The following is a 23579-nucleotide window of genomic DNA, read 5'->3' as shown; positions in this document are numbered from 1 at the left end:
CTATGCGGCTGATGCGAGTGTTGGGCCCCAGGACGCCCAGGAGGGTGGGCCGGGTGTCTAATATCAGGGCTCCGGTCGCAGGCAGCACCTCTCCCCGACGGACGAGCAGTGGTCCCCGGGGAGCGGGCGTCCTGCGGCTCGGCACCCCCAGCAGCACCCAGTCCAGCGGCGGAGGAGTGCTGAGCAGGAAGCGCCGCGGAGTCAGGGGCCCCCTGGTCCGGACAAACAGCAGAGGGCCCCCTGGGTACCGGGAATCAACCATAACAGCCACTTCCGGGATCTAATTCCAGCTCGAGGAGACGCATACTAGTGACGTCATTGCATGGCGTGGAGATATGACGTCAGCAGGGCCCTACCGCGCATGGACTTTTGACGCCATTGTGGGAGATCACGTGATATGATTTAATGACGTCACATGATCAAAGCCCTCACAACCACTCCGACTTATGGATATGGCGGTTTGTTCGAGGTGGAGAAAAATGGCCGCGAGGACGTGACTTGTGGGCGGGGCTTGCTGCACGATGGATTTTACCTCTAGAAGACGGAACGAGTAACTGTTACCATAGCAACACGTAATGTGGGAACGTCACTTCGTCGGCTGCATGACGTCACACGCCGGACGCCACTGAAAATCCGCAGAGACCTCCTGAGAGGACGAGAGACGGCAAGAGACATGCCTTATAATAAACCTAAGAAAGAGAAGGTGAGAGACGGCCCCTCACTGACACAGAGAGAGAGACGGCCCCTCACTGACACAGAGAGAGACGGCCCCTCACTGACAGAGAGAGAGAGACGGCCCCTCACTGACAGAGAGAGAGAGACGGCCCCTCACTGACACAGAGAGAGAGAGACGGCCCCTCACTGACAGAGAGAGAGAGAGACGGCCCCTCACTGACAGAGAGAGAGAGAGACGGCCCCTCACTGACAGAGAGAGAGAGACGGCCCCTCACTGACACAGAGAGAGAGACGGCCCCTCACTGACACAGAGAGAGAGAGACGGCCCCTCACTGACAGAGAGAGAGAGAGACGGCCCCTCACTGACACAGAAAGAGAGAGACACGGCCCCTCACTGACAGAGAGAGACACGGCCCCTCACTGACAGAGAGAGAGAGAGAGACGGCCCCTCACTGACACAGAAAGAGAGAGACACGGCCCCTCACTGACACAGAGAGAGAGACGGCCCCTCACTGACAGAGAGAGAGAGAGAGACGGCCCCTCACTGACGGAGAGAGACGGCCCCTCACTGACAGAGAGAGAGAGACGGCCCCTCACTGACAGAGAGAGAGACGGCCCCTCACTGACAGAGAGAGAGAGACGGCCCCTCACTGACAGAGAGAGAGAGAGACGGCCCCTCACTGACAGAGAGAGAGAGAGACGGCCCCTCACTGACAGAGAGAGAGAGAGACGGCCCCTCACTGACAGAGAGAGAGAGAGACGGCCCCTCACTGACAGAGAGAGACGGCCCCTCACTGACACAGAGAGAGAGAGACGGCCCCTCACTGACACAGAGAGAGAGAGACGGCCCCTCACTGACACAGAGAGAGAGAGACGGCCCCTCACTGACAGAGAGAGAGAGAGACGGCCCCTCACTGACACAGAGAGAGAGAGACGGCCCCTCACTGACACAGAGAGAGAGAGACGGCCCCTCACTGACAGAGAGAGAGAGAGACGGCCCCTCACTGACAGAGAGAGAGAGAGACGGCCCCTCACTGACAGAGAGAGAGAGAGACGGCCCCTCACTGACAGAGAGAGAGAGAGACGGCCCCTCACTGACAGAGAGAGAGAGAGACGGCCCCTCACTGACAGAGAGAGAGAGAGAGAGACGGCCCCTCACTGACAGAGAGAGAGAGAGAGACGGCCCCTCACTGACAGAGAGAGAGAGAGACGGCCCCTCACTGACAGAGAGAGAGAGAGACGGCCCCTCACTGACAGAGAGAGAGAGAGACGGCCCCTCACTGACAGAGAGAGAGAGAGAGACGGCCCCTCACTGACAGAGAGAGAGAGAGAGACGGCCCCTCACTGACAGAGAGAGAGAGAGACGGCCCCTCACTGACAGAGAGAGAGAGAGACGGCCCCTCACTGACAGAGAGAGAGAGAGACGGCCCCTCACTGACAGAGAGAGAGAGACGGCCCCTCACTGACAGAGAGAGAGAGACGGCCCCTCACTGACAGAGAGAGAGAGACGGCCCCTCACTGACAGAGAGAGAGAGACGGCCCCTCACTGACAGAGAGAGAGAGACGGCCCCTCACTGACAGAGAGAGAGAGACCCCGACAGAGAGAGAGACGGCCCCTCACTGACAGAGAGAGAGAGACGGCCCCTCACTGACACAGAGAGAGAGACGGCCCCTCACTGACACAGAGAGAGACGGCCCCTCACTGACAGAGAGAGAGAGAGACGGCCCCTCACTGACACAGAGAGAGACGGCCCCTCACTGACAGAGAGAGAGAGACGGCCCCTCACTGACACAGAGAGAGAGACGGCCCCTCACTGACACAGAGAGAGAGAGACGGCCCCTCACTGACAGAGAGAGAGAGAGACGGCCCCTCACTGACAGAGAGAGAGAGAGACGGCCCCTCACTGACAGAGAGAGAGAGACGGCCCCTCACTGACACAGAGAGAGAGACGGACCCTCACTGACACAGAGAGAGAGAGACGGCCCCTCACTGACACAGAGAGAGAGAGACGGCCCCTCACTGACACAGAGAGAGAGACGGACCCTCACTGACAGAGAGAGAGAGAGACGGCCCCTCACTGACACAGAGAGAGAGACGGCCCCTCACTGACAGAGAGAGACGGCCCCTCACTGACAGAGAGAGAGACGGCCCCTCACTGACAGAGAGAGAGAGACGGCCCCTCACTGACAGAGAGAGAGAGACGGCCCTCACTGACAGAGAGAGAGAGACGGCCCCTCACTGACAGAGAGAGAGAGACGGCCCCTCACTGACAGAGAGAGAGAGACGGCCCCTCACTGACAGAGAGAGAGAGACGGCCCCTCACTGACAGAGAGAGAGAGAGACGGCCCCTCACTGACAGAGAGAGAGAGAGACGGCCCCTCACTGACAGAGAGAGAGAGAGACGGCCCCTCACTGACAGAGAGAGAGAGAGACGGCCCCTCACTGACAGAGAGAGAGACGGCCCCTCACTGACAGAGAGAGAGACGGCCCCTCACTGACAGAGAGAGAGAGACGGCCCCTCACTGACAGAGAGAGAGAGACGGCCCCTCACTGACAGAGAGAGAGAGACGGCCCCTCACTGACAGAGAGAGAGAGACGGCCCCTCACTGACAGAGAGAGAGAGACGGCCCCTCACTGACAGAGAGAGAGAGACGGCCCCTCACTGACAGAGAGAGAGAGACGGCCCCTCACTGACAGAGAGAGAGAGACGGCCCCTCACTGACAGAGAGAGAGAGACGGCCCCTCACTGACAGAGAGAGAGAGACGGCCCCTCACTGACAGAGAGAGAGAGACGGCCCCTCACTGACACAGAGAGAGAGAGAGAGACGGCCCCTCACTGACAGAGAGAGAGAGAGACGGCCCCTCACTGACACAGAGAGAGAGAGACGGCCCCTCACTGACAGAGAGAGAGAGAGACGGCCCCTCATTGACAGAGAGAGAGAGAGACGGCCCCTCACTGACAGAGAGAGAGAGACGGCCCCTCACTGACAGAGAGAGAGAGAGAGAGAGACGGCCCCTCACTGACAGAGAGAGAGAGAGACGGCCCCTCACTGACAGAGAGAGAGACGGCCCCTCACTGACAGAGAGAGACGGCCCCTCACTGACAGAGAGAGAGAGAGACGGCCCCTCATTGACAGAGAGAGAGAGAGACGGCCCCTCACTGACACAGAGAGAGAGAGACGGCCCCTCACTGACAGAGAGAGAGACGGCCCCTCACTGACACCGAGAGAGAGAGACGGCCCCTCACTGACAGAGAGAGAGAGAGACGGCCCCTCACTGACAGAGAGAGAGAGAGACGGCCCCTCACTGACACAGAGAGAGAGAGACGGCCCCTCACTGACAGAGAGAGAGAGAGACGGCCCCTCACTGACAGAGAGAGAGACGGCCCCTCACTGACAGAGAGAGAGAGACGGCCCCTCACTGACACAGAGAGAGAGAGAGACGGCCCCTCACTGACAGAGAGAGAGAGAGACGGCCCCTCACTGACAGAGAGAGAGAGAGACGGCCCCTCACTGACAGAGAGAGAGAGACGGCCCCTCACTGACAGAGAGAGAGAGAGACGGCCCCTCACTGACAGAGAGAGAGAGACGGCCCCTCACTGACACAGAGAGAGAGAGAGACGGCCCCTCACTGACACAGAGAGAGAGACGGCCCCTCACTGACACAGAGAGAGAGAGACGGCCCCTCACTGACACAGAGAGAGAGAGAGACGGCCCCTCACTGACAGAGAGAGAGAGAGACGGCCCCTCACTGACAGAGAGAGAGAGAGACGGCCCCTCACTGACACAGAGAGAGAGAGACGGCCCCTCACTGACAGAGAGAGAGAGACGGCCCCTCACTGACACAGAGAGAGAGAGACGGACCCTCACTGACACAGAGAGAGAGAGACGGCCCCTCACTGACAGAGAGAGAGAGAGAGACGGCCCCTCACTGACACAGAGAGAGAGACGGCCCCTCACTGACAGAGAGAGAGAGAGAGACGGCCCCTCACTGACGGAGAGAGACGGCCCCTCACTGACAGAGAGAGAGAGACGGCCCCTCACTGACAGAGAGAGAGAGACGGCCCCTCACTGACAGAGAGAGAGAGACGGCCCCTCACTGACAGAGAGAGAGAGAGAGACGGCCCCTCACTGACAGAGAGAGAGAGACGGCCCCTCACTGACAGAGAGAGAGAGAGACGGCCCCTCACTGACAGAGAGAGAGAGAGACGGCCCCTCACTGACAGAGAGAGAGAGACGGCCCCTCACTGACAGAGAGAGAGAGAGACGGCCCCTCACTGACAGAGAGAGAGAGAGACGGCCCCTCACTGACAGAGAGAGAGAGAGACACGGCCCCCTCACTGACAGAGAGAGAGAGACGGCCCCTCACTGACAGAGAGAGAGAGACGGCCCCTCACTGACAGAGAGAGAGAGACGGCCCCTCACTGACAGAGAGAGAGAGACGGCCCCTCACTGACAGAGAGAGAGAGACGGCCCCTCACTGACAGAGAGAGAGAGACGGCCCCTCACTGACAGAGAGAGAGAGACGGCCCCTCACTGACAGAGAGAGAGAGACGGCCCCTCACTGACAGAGAGAGAGAGAGACGGCCCCTCACTGACAGAGAGAGAGAGAGAGACGGCCCCTCACTGACACAGAGAGAGAGAGAGACGGCCCCTCACTGACAGAGAGAGAGAGAGACGGCCCCTCACTGACAGAGAGAGAGAGAGACGGCCCCTCACTGACAGAGAGAGAGAGAGACGGCCCCTCACTGACAGAGAGAGAGAGAGACGGCCCCTCACTGACACAGAGAGAGAGAGAGACGGCCCCTCACTGACACAGAGAGAGAGAGAGACGGCCCCTCACTGACACAGAGAGAGAGAGACGGCCCCTCACTGACAGAGAGAGAGAGAGACGGCCCCTCACTGACACAGAGAGAGAGAGAGACGGCCCCTCACTGACACAGAGAGAGAGAGAGACGGCCCCTCACTGACACAGAGAGAGAGAGAGACGGCCCCTCACTGACAGAGAGAGAGAGGACGGCCCCTCACTGACAGAGAGAGAGAGACGGCCCCTCACTGACAGAGAGAGAGAGAGACGGCCCCTCACTGACAGAGAGAGAGAGAGACGGCCCCTCACTGACAGAGAGAGAGAGAGACGGCCCCTCACTGACACAGAGAGAGACGGCCCCTCACTGACACAGAGAGAGACGGCCCCTCACTGACAGAGAGAGAGAGACGGCCCCTCACTGACAGAGAGAGAGAGACGGCCCCTCACTGACAGAGAGAGAGAGACGGCCCCTCACTGACAGAGAGAGAGAGAGGGCCCCTCACTGACAGAGAGAGAGAGAGACGGCCCCTCACTGACAGAATGAGAGAGAGACGGCCCCTCACTGACAGAGAGAGAGAGAGACGGCCCCTCACTGACAGAGAGAGAGAGAGACGGCCCCTCACTGACAGAGAGAGAGAGAGACGGCCCCTCACTGACAGAGAGAGAGAGAGACGGCCCCTCACTGACAGAGAGAGAGAGAGACGGCCCCTCACTGACAGAGAGAGAGAGAGACGGCCCCTCACTGACAGAGAGAGAGAGAGACGGCCCCTCACTGACAGAGAGAGAGAGAGACGGCCCCTCACTGACAGAGAGAGAGAGAGACGGCCCCTCACTGACAGAGAGAGAGAGAGACGGCCCCTCACTGACAGAGAGAGAGAGACACGGCCCCTCACTGACACAGAGAGAGAGACACGGCCCCTCACTGACAGAGAGAGAGAGAGACGGCCCCTCACTGACAGAGAGAGAGAGAGACACGGCCCCTCACTGACAGAGAGAGAGAGAGACACGGCCCCTCACTGACAGAGAGAGAGAGACACGGCCCCTCACTGACAGAGAGAGAGAGAGACACGGCCCCTCACTGACAGAGAGAGAGAGAGACACGGCCCCTCACTGACAGAGAGAGAGAGAGACACGGCCCCTCACTGACAGAGAGAGAGAGAGACACGGCCCCTCACTGACAGAGAGAGAGAGAGACACGGCCCCTCACTGACAGAGAGAGAGAGAGACACGGCCCCTCACTGACACAGAGAGAGAGAGACACGGCCCCTCACTGACAGAGAGAGAGAGAGACACGGCCCCTCACTGACACAGAGAGAGAGACGGCCCCTCACTGACAGAGAGAGAGAGAGACGGCCCCTCACTGACAGAGAGAGAGAGAGACGGCCCCTCACTGACAGAGAGAGAGAGAGACGGCCCCTCACTGACAGAGAGAGAGAGACGGCCCCTCACTGACAGAGAGAGAGAGAGACGGCCCCTCACTGACAGAGAGAGAGAGAGACGGCCCCTCACTGACAGAGAGAGAGAGAGACGGCCCCTCACTGACAGAGAGAGAGAGAGACGGCCCCTCACTGACAGAGAGAGAGAGAGACGGCCCCTCACTGACAGAGAGAGAGAGAGACGGCCCCTCACTGACAGAGAGAGAGAGAGACGGCCCCTCACTGACAGAGAGAGAGAGACGGCCCCTCACTGACAGAGAGAGAGAGACGGCCCCTCACTGACAGAGAGAGAGAGAGAGACGGCCCCTCACTGACAGAGAGAGAGAGAGACGGCCCCTCACTGACAGAGAGAGAGAGAGACGGCCCCTCACTGACAGAGAGAGAGAGAGACGGCCCCTCACTGACAGAGAGAGAGAGAGACGGCCCCTCACTGACAGAGAGAGAGAGAGACGGCCCCTCACTGACAGAGAGAGAGAGAGACGGCCCCTCACTGACAGAGAGAGAGAGAGACGGCCCCCTCACTGACAGAGAGAGAGAGAGACGGCCCCTCACTGACAGAGAGAGAGAGAGACGGCCCCTCACTGACAGAGAGAGAGAGAGACGGCCCCTCACTGACAGAGAGAGAGAGAGACGGCCCCTCACTGACAGAGAGAGAGAGAGACGGCCCCTCACTGACAGAGAGAGAGAGAGACGGCCCCTCACTGACAGAGAGAGAGAGAGACGGCCCCTCACTGACAGAGAGAGAGAGAGACGGCCCCTCACTGACAGAGAGAGAGAGAGACGGCCCCTCACTGACAGAGAGAGAGAGAGACGGCCCTCACTGACAGAGAGAGAGAGACGGCCCCTCACTGACAGAGAGAGAGAGAGACGGCCCCTCACTGACAGAGAGAGAGAGAGACGGCCCCTCACTGACAGAGAGAGAGAGAGACGGCCCCTCACTGACAGAGAGAGAGAGAGACGGCCCCTCACTGACAGAGAGAGAGAGAGACGGCCCCTCACTGACAGAGAGAGAGAGAGACGGCCCCTCACTGACAGAGAGAGAGAGAGACGGCCCCTCACTGACAGAGAGAGAGAGAGACGGCCCCTCACTGACAGAGAGAGAGAGAGACGGCCCCTCACTGACAGAGAGAGAGAGAGACGGCCCCTCACTGACAGAGAGAGAGAGACGGCCCCTCACTGACAGAGAGAGAGAGAGACGGCCCCTCACTGACAGAGAGAGAGAGAGACGGCCCCTCACTGACAGAGAGAGAGAGAGACGGCCCCTCACTGACAGAGAGAGAGAGAGACGGCCCCTCACTGACAGAGAGAGAGAGAGACGGCCCCTCACTGACAGAGAGAGAGAGAGACGGCCCCTCACTGACAGAGACGGCCCCTCCCTGACGGACGGACAGGGGGAGGGCCGTCCCCGCACTGACGGACGGACAGGGGGGAGGACAAGTGAGAGACGGCCCCGCACCGACAGAGACCACAGTGAATCCAGAGATAAACTGACGGCTGTGCTCAGAGACCGCTAAGTGACGCTCCTTCTTCTGGGCAGGAGCCGGTGAAGGTCTCCGCAGGGAGAGGGTCCGTGAAGAACGGGAAAGATGCCGGAGGGGCTGCAGCGGAGGAGGTGAGTTTGCCTTCTTCTGTCTTGGTGGTCGCTCCTTGATGTCATAGTGCTCTGTGGGGAGATTGTCTGATGTGACTGAGGTCACCCCCCCAGGATCGTGTCCTTGTGAGAGGTGGGAGTAACCCTCTAAAGACACTGCAGAATTAAGAACAATCGGGGGTGTTCCCATCTAATGCCTTTGGATTCCCAGATAAGGACTCGAGAGGAGAACACCTTCCCGAGTAATGAGGTGCAGATCCGGACCCAGCACGGGGAATGGTGCACTCTCTAAGAGGATCGGTCAGGCTGCTGCGCTCGCTCCCCAGGGTCCGGAAACGCATAGAAACTCGCGCTCTGCTGGGCCGTCTATAAGATTATTTACTAAAAACATCCGAAAAACAATATAAATAAATGAGGATTGTACTGAGTCCGCGCCTCGTCTTCTAGATGTCTCTGTCGTTTGTTCTCTTTCACTCCACGGGCCAGATTTCTCACGACTCTGACCGCTCACTCCACTTTCACATATGGCTAAAGTCCGTTTTAGCCAAGTCAGATTTATGATCGGCCCTTTAAGACTGTAATAAATGTGGTTTGACGGTAGCAGTTTATCCGTCAGTAAGCAGCTTTACAAAAGTCGCACGTTTTTATGAAAAAGTCGCATGTTCTATTAAAAAGTCTCATAAGATAAGCATGGTCCTCACTGGAGTGAAAAATTGCGACTTTTTTGCGACTTTTTAAATAGTCCCAATAGTAAATCTGTCTAGAGATTCATTTACATAAGAAAACACGCCCACTTTCAGAAAACTGGCGAGCACAGTGCAGAAAAAAGTAGCAAATTTGTGCGCAGTTTTAGCGTTTGGGACTTTTTCACTCCATTATTCTGACCTGAGCTAATGATAAATCTGGCCCCATGTCTTTTGGATGTAGTTTGTTCTCTTTGACTCCACCTGAGTCCGCGCCCCATCGTCTGGATGTCTCTGTACTTTGTTCTCTTTCACTCCACCTGAGTCCGCTCCTCGTCTTCTGGATGTCTCTGTACTTTGTTCTCTTTCACTCCACCTGAGTCCGCTCCTCGTCTTCTGGATGTCTCTGTACTTTGTTCTCTTTCACTCCACCTGAGTCCACGCCCCATCGTCTGGATGTCTCTGTACTTTGTTCTCTTTCACTCCACCTGAGTCCGCTCCTCGTCTTCTGGATGTCTCTGTACTTTGTTCTCTTTCACTCCACCTGAGTCCGCTCCTCGTCTTCTGGATGTCTCTGTACTTTGTTCTCTTTCACTCCACCTGAGTCCATGCCTCATCATCTGGATGTCTCTGTACTTTGTTCTCTTTCACTCCACCTGAGTCCATGCCTCATCATCTGGATGTCTCTGTACTTTGTTCTCTTTCACTCCACCTGAGTCCGTTCCTCGTCTTCTGGGTGTCTCTGTACTTTGTTCTCTTTCACTCCACTCCATGTCTTTTGGATGTACTTTGTTCTCTTTCACTCCACTTGAGTCTGCTCCTCGTCTTCTGGATGTCTCTGTACTTTGTTCTCTTTCAGTCCACTTGAGTCTGCTCCTCGTCTTCTGGATGTCTCTGTACTTTGTTCTCTTTCACTCCACTCCATGTCTTTTGGATGTACTTTGTTCTCTTTCACTCCACTTGAGTCTGCTCCTCATCATCTGGATGTCTCTGTACTTTGTTCTCTTTCACTCCACCTGAGTCCGTTCCTCGTCTTCTGGGTGTCTCTGTACTTTGTTCTCTTTCACTCCACTCCATGTCTTTTGGATGTACTTTGTTCTCTTTCACTCCACTTGAGTCTGCTCCTCGTCTTCTGGATGTCTATGTACTTTGTTCTCTTTCACTCCACTTGAGTCCGATGCACCTCTTCTGGATGTCTCTGTACTAGGGTTGTCTTGGGTATCGAAATTTCGATACCCAATCGATACTTTTATGCCAGTATCTGTTTGGTACTGAGATTTCCATTTTTTTTTACACCGGGCTGTGCTGCTGCGCAGTCTAGTATCACAGAACATGGGCGCACTGCTGTCAGCGCGCCACGTTCCCTTAGCAGCACAGGGGAGAAGGTGTCACTCTCTCCTTCCCCTGTGCCGCGCTGTCACTGAGGAGAGAGGGGCGGGCGCCCTGCGCCACCAATGACAGTTAAAGGATAACTGTCACACTTAGACCCTAATTCCAATGTTCATATATGTAGTTACTAATAGCATGATACTCCAGAATCAGTTCCTATTAGACTGACTTACCCCATATTTAATAAGATTCAGCCCTCAGCAACCAGTCTGCATAAAACTGCAATCTCACTATTCAGTTAAGATGGCCTCCCCCTGAGGCTAATCCCGCCTGCCCTCACTAGCCAGAAACAATAGCCCCCCAAAAGTGTCAGTAACCAGAGCCCTCCCCCCTAAAGGGTTAATCTCCTGCAGCACAGAGGGGTCCTCTTACCACACATTGCTGTCATGTATACACTGAGCAGACGGCAGATCTCCCTTCCCTGCTCTGCGCTGCTCCAACTCTGCATTCTCCAGCTCTGCTGAGTGAGGGAGCGTCTGCCAAGAGCAGGGACAGGGAGAAGTGCACACAGCCCGGGCACTGTTATCAGCTGCTGGGGAGGACCTGGCGCTAATCATTTACTTACAGTCCCTGGCTGTCAGGAATCTGACCCTGCACGATGCAGCGTGCTCCGTCCTGGCAACAGAGAGAGGCGGGCCCTGCCTGGCAACAGACAGACGGACCCTGCCTAGCAACACATAGACGGACCATGCCTAGCAACAGACAGACGGACCATGACTAGCAACAGAGAGAGGCGGGCCCTGCCTGGCAACAGAGAGAGGCGGGCCCTGCCTGGCAACAGAGAGAGGCGGGCCCTGCCTGGCAACAGAGAGAGGCGGGCCCTGCCTGGCAACAGAGAGAGGCGGGCCCTGCCTGGCAACCTTATTTTAGGCACAGGTAAGAGTAGGAAGTACAGGGAACAAAACTGTGGAATTAAGGGGTAATTGAATACACAGTGAAAAGTTGAAATAGGGCCACCAAGGAGATATTAATCACCACAATCCAATACTCAAAAAATATATATATATACGACAGTTATCCTTTAAGGTCTAATACAAATACAGGAGGCGGTGCCCAGCCTATATGACAGGAAGCTGCGATCGGCCGCAGTTAACCCCTCAGGTGATCGCAGCTCCCTGTCAGAGGCAGGGTGTCGGCTGTGTGATTCTGCGCCGACACACCCACCTCCTGTATTAAACGTTAATAATCATTGGTGGCGCAGTGCGCCCCCCCCCCCCCCCCCCCAGTATTATAACCATTGGTGGCAGTGGCCACAGGGTCCCCTCCGCTCCTCTTCATTGGTGGTGCAGTGGCAGCTTCTGATCGGACCCCCAGCTGTGTAATCATGGGGCTCCGATCGTTTACCATGGCAGCCAGGATACTACTGAAGCCCTGGCTGCCATGGTAACCTCCCTGCTGCTGTGTGCACTATACACTTGACAGCAGGGAGACTGTGAGGTCCTAGTCACCACAATAGAGCTCTATCAGACACTACTGAAGCCCTGACTGCCATGGTCACCTCCCTGCTGCTGTGTTTACTATACACAGGACAGCAGGGAGACTGTGAGGTCCTAGTCATCACAATAGAGCGCTATCAGACTCTACTGAAGCCCTGGCTGCCATGGTCACCTCCCTGCTGCTGTGTGCACTATGCACAGGGCATCAGGGAGAGTGTGAGGTCCTAGTCACCCTATAGAGCTCTGTCAGACTGTACTGAAGCCCTGGCTACCATGGTAACCTCCCTGCTGCTGTGTGCACTATGCACAGGACAGCAGGGAGAGTGTGAGGTCCTAGTCACCACAATAGAGCTCTATCAGACTCTACTGAAGCCCTGGCTGCCATGGTCACCTCCCTGCTGCTGTGTGCACTATACACAGGACAGCAGGGAGAGTGTGAGGTCCTAGTCACCACAATAGATCTCTGTCAGACTGTACTGAAGCCCTGGCTGCCATGGTCACCTCCCTGCTGCTGTGTGTACTATACACAGGACAGCAGGGAGAGTGTGGGGTCCTAGTCACCACAATAGAGCTCTATCAGACTCTACTGAAGCCCTGGCTGCCATGGTCAGCTCCCTGCTGCTGTGTGCACTATACACAGGACAGCAGGGAGACTGTGAGGTCCTAGTCATCACAATAGAGCGCTATCAGACTCTACTGAAGCCCTGGCTGCCATGGTCACCTCCCTGCTGCTGTGTGCACTATGCACAGGGCATCAGGGAGAGTGTGAGGTCCTAGTCACCCTATAGAGCTCTGTCAGACTGTACTGAAGCCCTGGCTACCATGGTAACCTCCCTGCTGCTGTGTGCACTATGCACAGGACAGCAGGGAGAGTGTGAGGTCCTAGTCACCACAATAGAGCTCTATCAGACTCTACTGAAGCCCTGGCTGCCATGGTCACCTCCCTGCTGCTGTGTGCACAGGGCATCAGGGAGAGTGTGAGGTCCTAGTCACCCTATAGAGCTCTGTCAGACTGTACTGAAGCCCTGGCTGCCATGGTAACCTCCCTGCTGCTGTGTGCACTATACACAGGACAGCAGGGAGAGTGTGAGGTCCTAGTCACCCTGATAGAGCTCTGTCAGACTCTACTGAAGCCCTGGCTGCCATGGTCACCTCCCTGCTGCTGTGTGCACTATACACAGGACAGCAGGGAGAGTGTGAGGTCCTAGTCACCACAATAGAGCTCTATCAGACTCTACTGAAGCCCTGGCTGCCATGGTAACCTCCCTGCTGCTGTGTGCACAGGGCATCAGGGAGAGTGTGAGGTCCTAGTCACCCTATAGAGCTCTGTCAGACTGTACTGAAGCCCTGGCTGCCATGGTAACCTCCCTGCTGCTGTGTGCACTATACACAGGACAGCAGGGAGACTGTGAGGTCCTAGTCACCACAATAGAGCTCTGTCAGACTCTACTGAAGCCCTGGCTGCCATGGTAACCTCCCTGCTGCTGTGTGTACTATGCACAGGACAGCAGGGAGAATGTGAGGTCCTAGTCACCACAATAGAGCGCTATCAGACACTACTGAAGCCCTGGCTGCCATGGTCACCTCCCTGCTGCTATGTGTACTATGCACAGGACAGCAGAGAGACTGTGAGGTCCTTGTCACCACAATAGATCTCTGTCAGACACTACTGAAGCCCTGGCTGCCATGGTGAGCTCCCTGCTGCTGTGTGTACTATGCACAGGGCAGCAGAGAGACTGTGAGGTCCTTGTCACCACAATAGAGCGCTATCAGACACTACTGAAGCCCTGGCTGCCATGGTGAGCTCCCTGCTGCTGTGTGCACTATGCAGAGGACAGCAGGGAGAGTGTGAGGTCCTAGTCACCACAATAGAGCTCTATCAGACACTACTGAAGCCCTGGCTGCCATGGTGAGCTCCCTGCTGCTGTGTGCACTATGCACAGGGCAGCAGAGAGACTGTGAGGTCCTTGTCACCACAATAGAGCGCTATCAGACACTACTGAAGCCCTGGCTGCCATGGTGAGCTCCCTGCTGCTGTGTGCACTATGCAGAGGACAGCAGGGAGAGTGTGAGGTCCTAGTCACCACAATAGAGCTCTATCAGACACTACTGAAGCTCTGGCTGCCATGGTGAGCTCCCTGCTGCTGTGTGCACTATGCAAAGGGCAGCAGGGAGAGTGTGCGGTCCTAGTCACCACAATAGAGCTCTGTCAGACACTACTGAAGCCCTGGCTGCCATGGTGAGCTCCCTGCTGCTGTGTGCACTATACACAGGACAGCAGGGAGAGTGTGCGGTCCTAGTCACCACAATAGAGCTCTGTCAGACACTACTGAAGCCCTGGCTGCCATGGTCACCTCCCTGCTGCTGTGTGCACTATACACAGGACAGCAGGGAGAGTGTGAGGTCCTAGTCACCACAATAGATCTCTATCAGACACTACTGAAGCTCTGGCTGCCATGGTGAGCTCCCTGCTGCTGTGTGCACTATGCAAAGGGCAGCAGGGAGAGTGTGCGGTCCTAGTCACCACAATAGAGCTCTATCAGACACTACTGAAGCCCTGGCAGCCATAGTCACCTCCCTGCTGCTGTGTGCACTATACACAGGACAGCAGGGAGAGTGTGAGGTCCTATTCACCCTGATAGATCTCTATCAGACTCTACTGAAGCCCTGGCTGTCATGGTCACCTCCCTGCTGCTGTGTGCACTATGCACAGAGCAGCAGGGAGAGTGTGCGGTCCTAGTCACCACAATAGAGCTCTATCAGACACTACTGAAGCCCTGGCTGTCATGGTCACCTCCCTGCTGCTGTGTGCACTATACACAGGACAGCAGGGAGAGTGTGAGGTCCTATTCACCCTATAGAGCTCTGTCAGACACTACTGAAGCTCTGGCTGCCATGGTCACCTCCCTGCTGCTGTGTGCACTACGCTCCTCGTCTTCTGGATGTCTCTGTACTTTGTTCTCTTTCAGTCCGTTCCTCGTCTTCTGGATGTCTCTGTAGTTTGTTCTTGTCTTCCACCCTAACCCTTTCCCGCCGGTTGTGGTCGGCCCTGTATAGATGTATTTCCTTCTGATTATCAAGCCTGATGAAGCTGGCGGCTGAAACACGTAGCTCGCCTTTTATTTCCAGAGTAATACGTAGTCTTATAGACCGCGAGCAGCGCGCTTCCGTTTTGTCTTTATTGTTCCTTGTTGAGCTTGTGTTCCTTTAAAGGCTAAATGATAATAAAGGGGTTGTCTGACTGCAGCGGATGATGTTTATCCTGTAGATACAGATAAAGGGGTTCTCTGACTGCAGCAAATGACGTTTATCCTGTAGATACAGATAAAGGGGTTCTCTGACTGCAGCAGATGACGTTTATCCTGTAGATACAGATAAAGGGGTTCTCTGACTGCAGCAGATGACGTTTATCCTGTAGATACAGATAAAGGGTTCTCTGACTGCAGCAGATGACGTTTATCCTGTAGATACAGATAAAGGGGTTCTCTGACTGCAGCAGATGACGTTTATCCTGTAGATGCAGATAAAGGGGTTCTCTGACTGCAGCAGATGACGTTTATCCTGTAGATGCAGATAAAGGGGTTCTCTGACTGCAGCAAATGACGTTTATCCTGTAGATACAGATAAAGGGGTTCTCTGACTGCAGCGGATGATGTTTATCCTGTAGATACAGATAAAGGGGTTCCTCTGACTGCAGCAAATGACGTTTATCCTGTAGATACAGATAAAGGGGTTCTCTGACTGCAGCAAATGACGTTTATCCTGTAGATACAGATAAAGGGGTTTCTCTGACTGCAGCAGATGACGTTTATCCTGTAGATACAGATAAAGGGGTTCTCTGACTGCAGCAGATGACGTTTATCCTGTAGATACAGATAAAGGGGTTCTCTGACTGCAGCAGATGACGTTTATCCTGTAGATACAGATAAAGGGGTTCTCTGACTGCAGCAGATGACGTTTATCCTGTAGATGCAGATAAAGGGTTCTCTGACTGCAGCAAATGACGTTTATCCTGTAGATACAGATAAAGGGGTTCTCTGACTGCAGCAGATGACGTTTATCCTGTAGATACAGATAAAGGGGTTCTCTGACTGCAGCAGATGATGTTTATCCTGTAGATACAGATAAAGGGGTTCTCTGACTGCAGCGGATGACGTTTATCCTGTAGATGCAGATAAAGGGGTTCTCTGACTGCAGCAAATGACGTTTATCCTGTAGATACAGATAAAGGGGTTCTCTGACTGCAGCAGATGACGTTTATCCTGTAGATACAGATAAAGGGGTTCTCTGACTGCAGCAGATGACGTTTATCCTGTAGATACAGATAAAGGGGTTCTCTGACTGCAGCGGATGATGTTTATCCTGTAGATACAGATAAAGGGGTTCTCTGACTGCAGCAAATGACGTTATCCTGTAGATACAGATAAGGGGTTCTCTGACTGCAGCAGATGACGTTTATCCTGTAGATACAGATAAAGGGGTTCTCTGACTGCAGCGGATGACGTTTATCCTGTAGATGATGATAAAGGGGTTCTCTGACCGCAGCAGATGACGTTTATCCTGTAGATGATGATAAAGGGGTTCTCTGACTGCAGCAGATGACGTTTATCCTGTAGATACAGATAAAGGGGTTCTCTGACTGCAGCGGATGACGTTTATCCTGTAGATACAGATAAAGGGGTTCTCTGACTGCAGCGGATGACGTTTATCCTGTAGATGATGATAAAGGGGTTCTCTGACTGCAGCAGATGACGTTTATCCTGTAGATACAGATAAAGGGGTTCTCTGACTGCAGCAGATGATGTTTATCCTGTAGATACAGATAAAGGGGTTCTCTGACTGCAGCAGATGACGTTTATCCTGTGGATACAGATAAAGGGGTTCTCTGACTGCAGCAGATGACGTTTATCCTGTAGATACAGATAAAGGGGTTCTCTGACTGCAGCGGATGACGTTTATCCTGTAGATGATGATAAAGGGGTTCTCTGACTGCAGCAGATGACGTTTATCCTGTAGATACAGATAAAGGGGTTCTCTGACTGCAGCAGATGATGTTTATCCTGTAGATACAGATAAAGGGGTTCTCTGACTGCAGCAGATGACGTTTATCCTGTGGATACAGATAAAGGGGTTCTCTGACTGCAGCAGATGGTGAGCAGGAGGGAGAGAAGGGACGAATGTTGAGGAGCTAACGGAGAGGAGGAGCCAAGGGACGGGAGTAGAGAAGGAGCGGGCAGGGAAATGCCTGGGGAATGAGCGGAGAGGAGGCGCGAGGACAGAGGATCCGAGGATTGAGCAGGGAGGAGCCAAGGGATTAGCAGAGAGGATCTGAGGAGCGAGCAGGGCAGAGCGGAGGGAGATGAGGAGCCAATGGATGAGAGGAGAAGCGAGCATAGAGCATCTGAGGATCAAGCAGGGAGGATCTGAGGGACTGAAGGAGAGGAGGAGCTGAGGTATGAGAGGAGGAGCGAGCAGGGAGGAGCTAAGGGATAGGAGGAGCGAGCAGGGAGGAGCTAAGGGATGAGAGGAGAGAAGGAGCCAGCAGGGAGGATCTGAGGAATCCGAGAAGGAGCCATCAGGGAGGAGCTGAGGTATGAGAGGAGGAGCAAACAGGGAGGAGCTGAGGGACGAAAGGAGAGGAGGAGTGAGCAGGGAGGTGCTGAAGTAAGAGAGGAGAGGAGGAGCGAGCAGAGAGGAACCGAGGGATGACAGAAAAAGAGGAGCGAGCAGGGAGGAGCTGAGGTATAAGAGGAGCAGCAAGCAGGGAGGATCAGAGGAGAGGAGGAGCAAGCAGGAAGGATCTGAGGGGTCAGAGGAGAGGAGGAGCGCACAGGGAGGAGCTGAGGTATGAGAGGAGAGGAGGATCCGAGGGAAGAGAGGAGGAGCTGAGGGACGAAAGGAGTGGAGAAGCGAACAGGGAGGAGCTGAGGTAGGAGAGGAGAGGAGGAGCTGAGGAAGGAGAGGAGGAGGGAGCAGGGAGGAGTTGAGGAAGGAGAGGAGGAGCCAGCAGGGAGGAGCTGAGGGAGGAGGGAGCAGGGAGGAGCCGAGGGACGGAAGGAGAGGAGGAGCGAGCAGGGGGCAAAGCTGACTGGAAGAGTGCTGACCTGAGAGCTTCTGCCTCCAGGTCTAGTACTTGATTTTTCTGGAGCCTCATTTTCCAGAACTTCGATATTGACTCCTTATCCTCAGAATAGGTCGTCCATATCAGATCAGTGGGCTGCCACCACTGGAGGCTTGAGCTGCATGTAGATTGCGGGGCGGTGTGGATCACAGTACGGAGATGTGTAGGGCAGTGTGGACCCTGCATGTAGATTACAGGGCGGTGTGGATCACAGTATGGAGATGTGTAGGGCAGTGTGGATCACGGTACGGAGATGTATAGGGCGAGGTGTAGATTACAGGGCGGTGTGGATCACAGTATGGAGATGTGCGGGGCGGTGTGGATCACAGTACGGAGATGTGTAGGGCAGTGTGGACCCTGCATGTAGATTGCTGGCGGTGTGGATCACAGTATGGAGATGTGCGGGGCGGTGTGGATCACGGTACGGAGATGTATAGGGCGAGGTGTAGATTGCTGGCGGTGTGGATCACGGTACGGAGATGTGCGGGGCGGTGTGGATCACGGTACGGAGATGTATAGGGCGAGGTGTAGATTGCTGGCGGTGTGGATCACAGTACGGAGATGTGCGGGGCGGTGTGGATCACGGTACGGAGATGTATAGGGCGAGGTGTAGATTGCTGGCGGTGTGGATCACGGTACGGAGATGTGCGGGGCGGTGTGGATCACAGTACGGAGATGTGCGGGGCGGTGTGGATCACAGTACGGAGATGTGCGGGGCGGTGTGGATCACAGTACGGAGATGTGCGGGGCGGTGTGGATCACGGTACGGAGATGTATAGGGCGAGGTGTAGATTGCTGGCGGTGTGGATCACGGTACGGAGATGTGCGGGGCGGTGTGGATCACAGTACGGAGATGTGCGGGGCGGTGTGGATCACAGTACGGAGATGTGCGGGGCGGTGTGGATCACAGTACGGAGATGTGCGGGGCGGTGTGGATCACAGTACGGAGATGTATAGGGCGAGGTGTAGATTGCTGGCGGTGTGGATCACGGTACGGAGATGTGCGGGGCGGTGTGGATCACAGTACGGAGATGTGCGGGGCGGTGTGGATCACAGTACGGAGATGTGCGGGGCGGTGTGGATCACAGTACGGAGATGTATAGGGCGAGGTGTAGATTGCTGGCGGTGTGGATCACGGTACGGAGATGTGCGGGGCGGTGTGGATCACAGTACGGAGATGTGCGGGGCGGTGTGGATCACGGTACGGAGATGTATAGGGCGAGGTGTAGATTGCTGGCGGTGTGGATCACGGTACGGAGATGTGCGGGGCGGTGTGGATCACAGTACGGAGATGTGCGGGGCGGTGTGGATCACAGTACGGAGATGTGCGGGGCGGTGTGGATCACAGTACGGAGATGTATAGGGCGAGGTGTAGATTGCTGGCGGTGTGGATCACGGTACGGAGATGTGCGGGGCGGTGTGGATCACAGTACGGAGATGTGCGGGGCGGTGTGGATCACGGTACGGAGATGTATAGGGCGAGGTGTAGATTGCTGGCGGTGTGGATCACAGTACGGAGATGTGCGGGGCGGTGTGGATCACGGTACGGAGATGTATAGGGCGAGGTGTAGATTGCTGGCGGTGTGGATCACGGTACGGAGATGTGCGGGGCGGTGTGGATCACAGTACGGAGATGTGCGGGGCGGTGTGGATCACGGTACGGAGATGTATAGGGCGAGGTGTAGATTGCTGGCGGTGTGGATCACGGTACGGAGATGTGCGGGGCGGTGTGGATCACAGTACGGAGATGTGTGGGGCGGTGTGGATCACGGTACGGAGATGTATAGGGCGAGGTGTAGATTGCTGGCGGTGTGGATCACGGTACGAGATGTGCGGGGCGGTGTGGATCACAGTACGGAGATGTGCGGGGCGGTGTGGATCACAGTACGGAGATGTATAGGGCGAGGTGTAGATTGCTGGCGGTGTGGATCACGGTACGGAGATGTGCGGGGCGAGGTGTAGCTTGCTGGCGGTGTGGATCACGGTACGGAGATGTATAGGGCGAGGTGTAGATTGCTGGCGGTGTGGATCACGGTACGGAGATGTATAGGGCGAGGTGTAGATTGCTGGCGGTGTGGATCACGGTACGGAGATGTATAGGGCGAGGTGTAGATTGCTGGCGGTGTGGATCACGGTACGGAGATGTATAGGGCACTATGTCTACCTGATGCGTCGGCCATGATCCCCAGCGCTCCCTGGTAGTAACCTGCTGTACTTCTGTCTGCAGGCTCAGCAGGGGGTGAACAAGCGCCCCAGCCCCAGCGCTCCGCCCACAACTCAGCTAAACAAGATCCAGTATGGCGGTGGAGGACAAGTGGTGAAGCGGGAGCGAAGGCAGAGTTCATCCAGATTCAGCCTCAGCAAGAACAGAGAACTGCACAAACTTCCACCGCTGAAAGGTAAGAGGCCGTGTGCGGCTCCGCAGCCGTCAGCGGCAAAATCCCCGGCCTCAGTGTCACTGTGCTAGGCTCTGAGGGGGGGCCCCCCCATCGTTACTAGCCACGCTCTCTCCCCCATCGTTACTCGCCACGCTCTCTCCCCCCCATAGTTACTCGCTACGCTCTCTCCCCCCATAGTTACTCGCCACGCTCTTCCCCCCCCCATAGTTACTCGCCACGCTCTCCCCCCCCCTCATAGTTACTCGCCACGCTCTATCCCCCCCCCATAGTTACTCGCCACGCTCTCTCCCCCCCATAGTTACTCGCCACGCTCTCTCCCCCCCCATAGTTACTCGCCACGCTCTCCTCCCCCCCCCATAGTTACTCGCCACGCTCTCTCCCCCCCCATAGTTACTCGCCACGCTCTCCCCCCCCCATAGTTTTACTCGCCACGCTCTCCTCCCCCCCCATAGTTACTCGCCACGCTCTCTCCCCCCCCATAGTTACTCGCCACGCTCTCATCCCCCCCCATAGTTACTCGCCACGCTCTCTCCCCCCCCATAGTTACTCGCCACGCTCTCTCCCCCCCATAGTTACTTGCCACGCTCGCTCTCTCCCCCCCATAGTTACTCGCCACGCTCTCCCCCCCCCCATAGTTACTCGCCACGCTCGCTCCCCCCCCCATAGTTACTCGCCACGCTCTCCCCCCATAGTTACTCGCCACGCTCTTCCCCCCCCATAGTTACTCGCCATGCTCTCTCCCCCCATAGTACTCGCCACGCTCTCCCCCCATAGTTACTCGCCACGCTCCCCCCCCCATAGTTACTCGCCACGCTCTTCCCCCCCCATAGTTACTCGCCACGCTCTCTCCCCCCCATAGTTACTCGCCACGCTCTCTCCCCCCCCATAGTTACTCGCCACGCTCTCTCCCCCCATAGTTACTCGCCACGCTCTCTCCCCCCCCCCATAGTTACTCGCCACGCTCTCTCCCCCCATCGTTACTCGCCACGCTCTCTCCCCCCATCGTTACTCGCCACGCTCTCTCCCCCCCATCGTTACTCGCCACGCTCTCTCCCCCCCATCGTTACTCGCCACGCTCTCTCCCCCCCATCGTTACTCGCCACGCTCTCTCCCCCCCATCGTTACTCGCCACGCTCTCTCCCCCCCATCGTTACTCGCCACGCTCTCTACCCCCAAACAACCAATTGCATATTCAAGCTCTCTAAGTGGAGTAAAAGAAAAATGTAAAAATAAATATATTACTAACCCCCCCCCCTTCCCCAAACAATCACACGGTGTTGGTTAAGGCAGGGGCAGTAGTTTTGGACGGACGTTCAGGGCTGTGTGTCTGTAGGAGGGGGCCACTTCGGTAGAAAGGCGGAGCAGAATAAGACATGTTCTGTCGGATCACCAAAACCAAGCATGAAATGACATTGTGGGCATGAGGGCCAAAGCTAATCTAAGCTTTTCAACAAGACCGTGATGGCGTGGCAGCATACATGGCAAGTGTCAGTTCTTAGAAATGGATCCCAGTGGAGATGCATGTCCAGTCCTCCGATTTCTGAAGGCTGTATCTCCATGTAGATCACCTAGCACTGCGATCTCGTTCTTGCTTAAAATCTTAACACATTTTAAACAAGATTATACTCGCATCTGTAAGAGGTAAAGCTGCCCCCCTTCAGTCAGTGTGGAGGAGGAGCAGGGGGCGTGCGGACAGGCTGCACAGAGGAGAGACACAGGTTCTCTTTCCCAGTATAACTGTACATGTCTCGGGGGGGGGGAAGGATAACATAGACTTCTGGCCATGTTATCTCTCCCCCATCAATCACAAGGCACTTGTTTTCTGAGCAATTAAAAGGGAACAGCCGCTTCCTCCTCAGTCGTGTTTCCTCTCCGGGAGCACCTCGTGATGGATTGGACGGGGTATGCAGCGAATACTTGTGTTGTGTGGTTGGTGTGAATCTGTTTGGTGCCTTTAGCGTGATTGAGATTTTTGAATCTTTGATATTCTATCTCAAGGATGTCAACCTGCGGCCCTCCAGCTGTGGTAAAACTACAACTCCCATCATTTACTGCTGTAGGCTGATACCTGTAGGCTGCCCTGGCATGCTGGGAGTTGTAGTTTTGCAACAGCTGGAGGGCCGCAGGTTGGGCATCCCTGCTCTATGGCTTCAGGGCCCGGTTGACTTCAGGCCTTCCTGTCTCTGGGGCCCGGTTGACTTCAGGCCTTCCTGTCTCTGGGGCCCGGTTGACTTCAGGCCTCCTGGCTCTGGGGCCCGGTTGACTTCAGGCCTTCCTGTCTCTGGGGCCCGGTTGACTTCAGGCCTTCCTGGCTCTGGGGCCCGGTTGACTTCAGGCCTTCCTGGCTCTGGGGCCCGGTTGACTCAGGCCTTTCCTGGCTCTGGGGCCCGGTTGACTTCAGGCCTTCGCTGGCTCTGGGGCCCGGTGGACTTCAGGCCTTCCTGGCTCTGGGGCCCAGGTTGACTTCAGGCCTTCCTGGCTCTGGGGCCCGGTTGACTTCAGGCCTTCCTGGCTCTGGGCCCGGTTTGACCTTCAGGCCTTCCTGGCTCTGGGGCCCGGTTGACTTCAGGCCTTCCTGGCTCTGGGGCCCGGTTGACTTCAGGCCTTCCTGTCTCTGGGGCCCGGTTGACTTCAGGCCTCCTGTCTCTGGGGCCCGGTTGACTTCAGGCCTTCCTGGCTCTGGGGCCCGGTTGACTTCAGGCCTTCCTGGCTCTGGGGCCCGGTTGACTGCCTCCTGTCTCTGGGGCCCGGTTGACTTCAGGCCTTCCTGGCTCTGGGGCCCGGTTGACTTCAGGCCTTCCTGTCTCTGGGGCCGGTTGACTTCAGGCCTTCCGGTCTCTGGGGCCCGGTTGACTACTGGCCTCCTGTCTCTGGGGCCCGGTTGACTTCAGGCCTTCCTGGCTCTGGGGCCCGGTTGACTTCAGGCCTTCCTGGCTCTGGGGCCCGGTTGACTGCCTCCTGTCTCTGGGGCCCGGTTGACTTCAGGCCTTCCTGGCTCTGGGGCCCGGTTGACTTCAGGCCTTCCTGTCTCTGGGGCCCGGT

General features: G+C 56.2%; 1 protein-coding gene across 1 annotated transcript; it reads left to right on the top strand.

The window, feature by feature from the left end:
• The first annotated feature begins 411 nt into the window (after positions 1-411).
• LOC122923238 (serine/threonine-protein phosphatase 2A 56 kDa regulatory subunit delta isoform-like) lies at positions 412-22500 on the top strand. Its single transcript, XM_044274017.1, has 4 exons — positions 412-703; positions 8456-8530; positions 20366-20537; positions 22496-22500. Exons 1-4 carry the CDS (start codon positions 674-676, stop codon positions 22498-22500), a joined length of 282 nt encoding a protein of 93 aa, XP_044129952.1. The 5' UTR covers positions 412-673.
• The last annotated feature ends 1079 nt before the right edge of the window (positions 22501-23579 follow it).

Source organism: Bufo gargarizans, unplaced genomic scaffold, assembly GCF_014858855.1.
Source record: "Bufo gargarizans isolate SCDJY-AF-19 unplaced genomic scaffold, ASM1485885v1 original_scaffold_1390_pilon, whole genome shotgun sequence".
Taxonomy (NCBI): Eukaryota; Metazoa; Chordata; class Amphibia; order Anura; family Bufonidae; genus Bufo; species Bufo gargarizans.
Note: the sequence above shows the minus strand (reverse complement) of the source record. Positions and strands in the feature narration are given on the sequence as shown.

Coding starts and splice junctions, on each gene's coding strand:
- LOC122923238 (XM_044274017.1), top strand. CDS start 674: ATGCCTTATAATAAACCTAAGAAAGAGAAG. Junction 704..8,455: donor ATAAACCTAAGAAAGAGAAG/GTGAGAGACGGC, acceptor TCTTCTGGGCAG/GAGCCGGTGAAGGTCTCCGC. Junction 8,531..20,365: donor GAGGGGCTGCAGCGGAGGAG/GTGAGTTTGCCT, acceptor TTCTGTCTGCAG/GCTCAGCAGGGGGTGAACAA.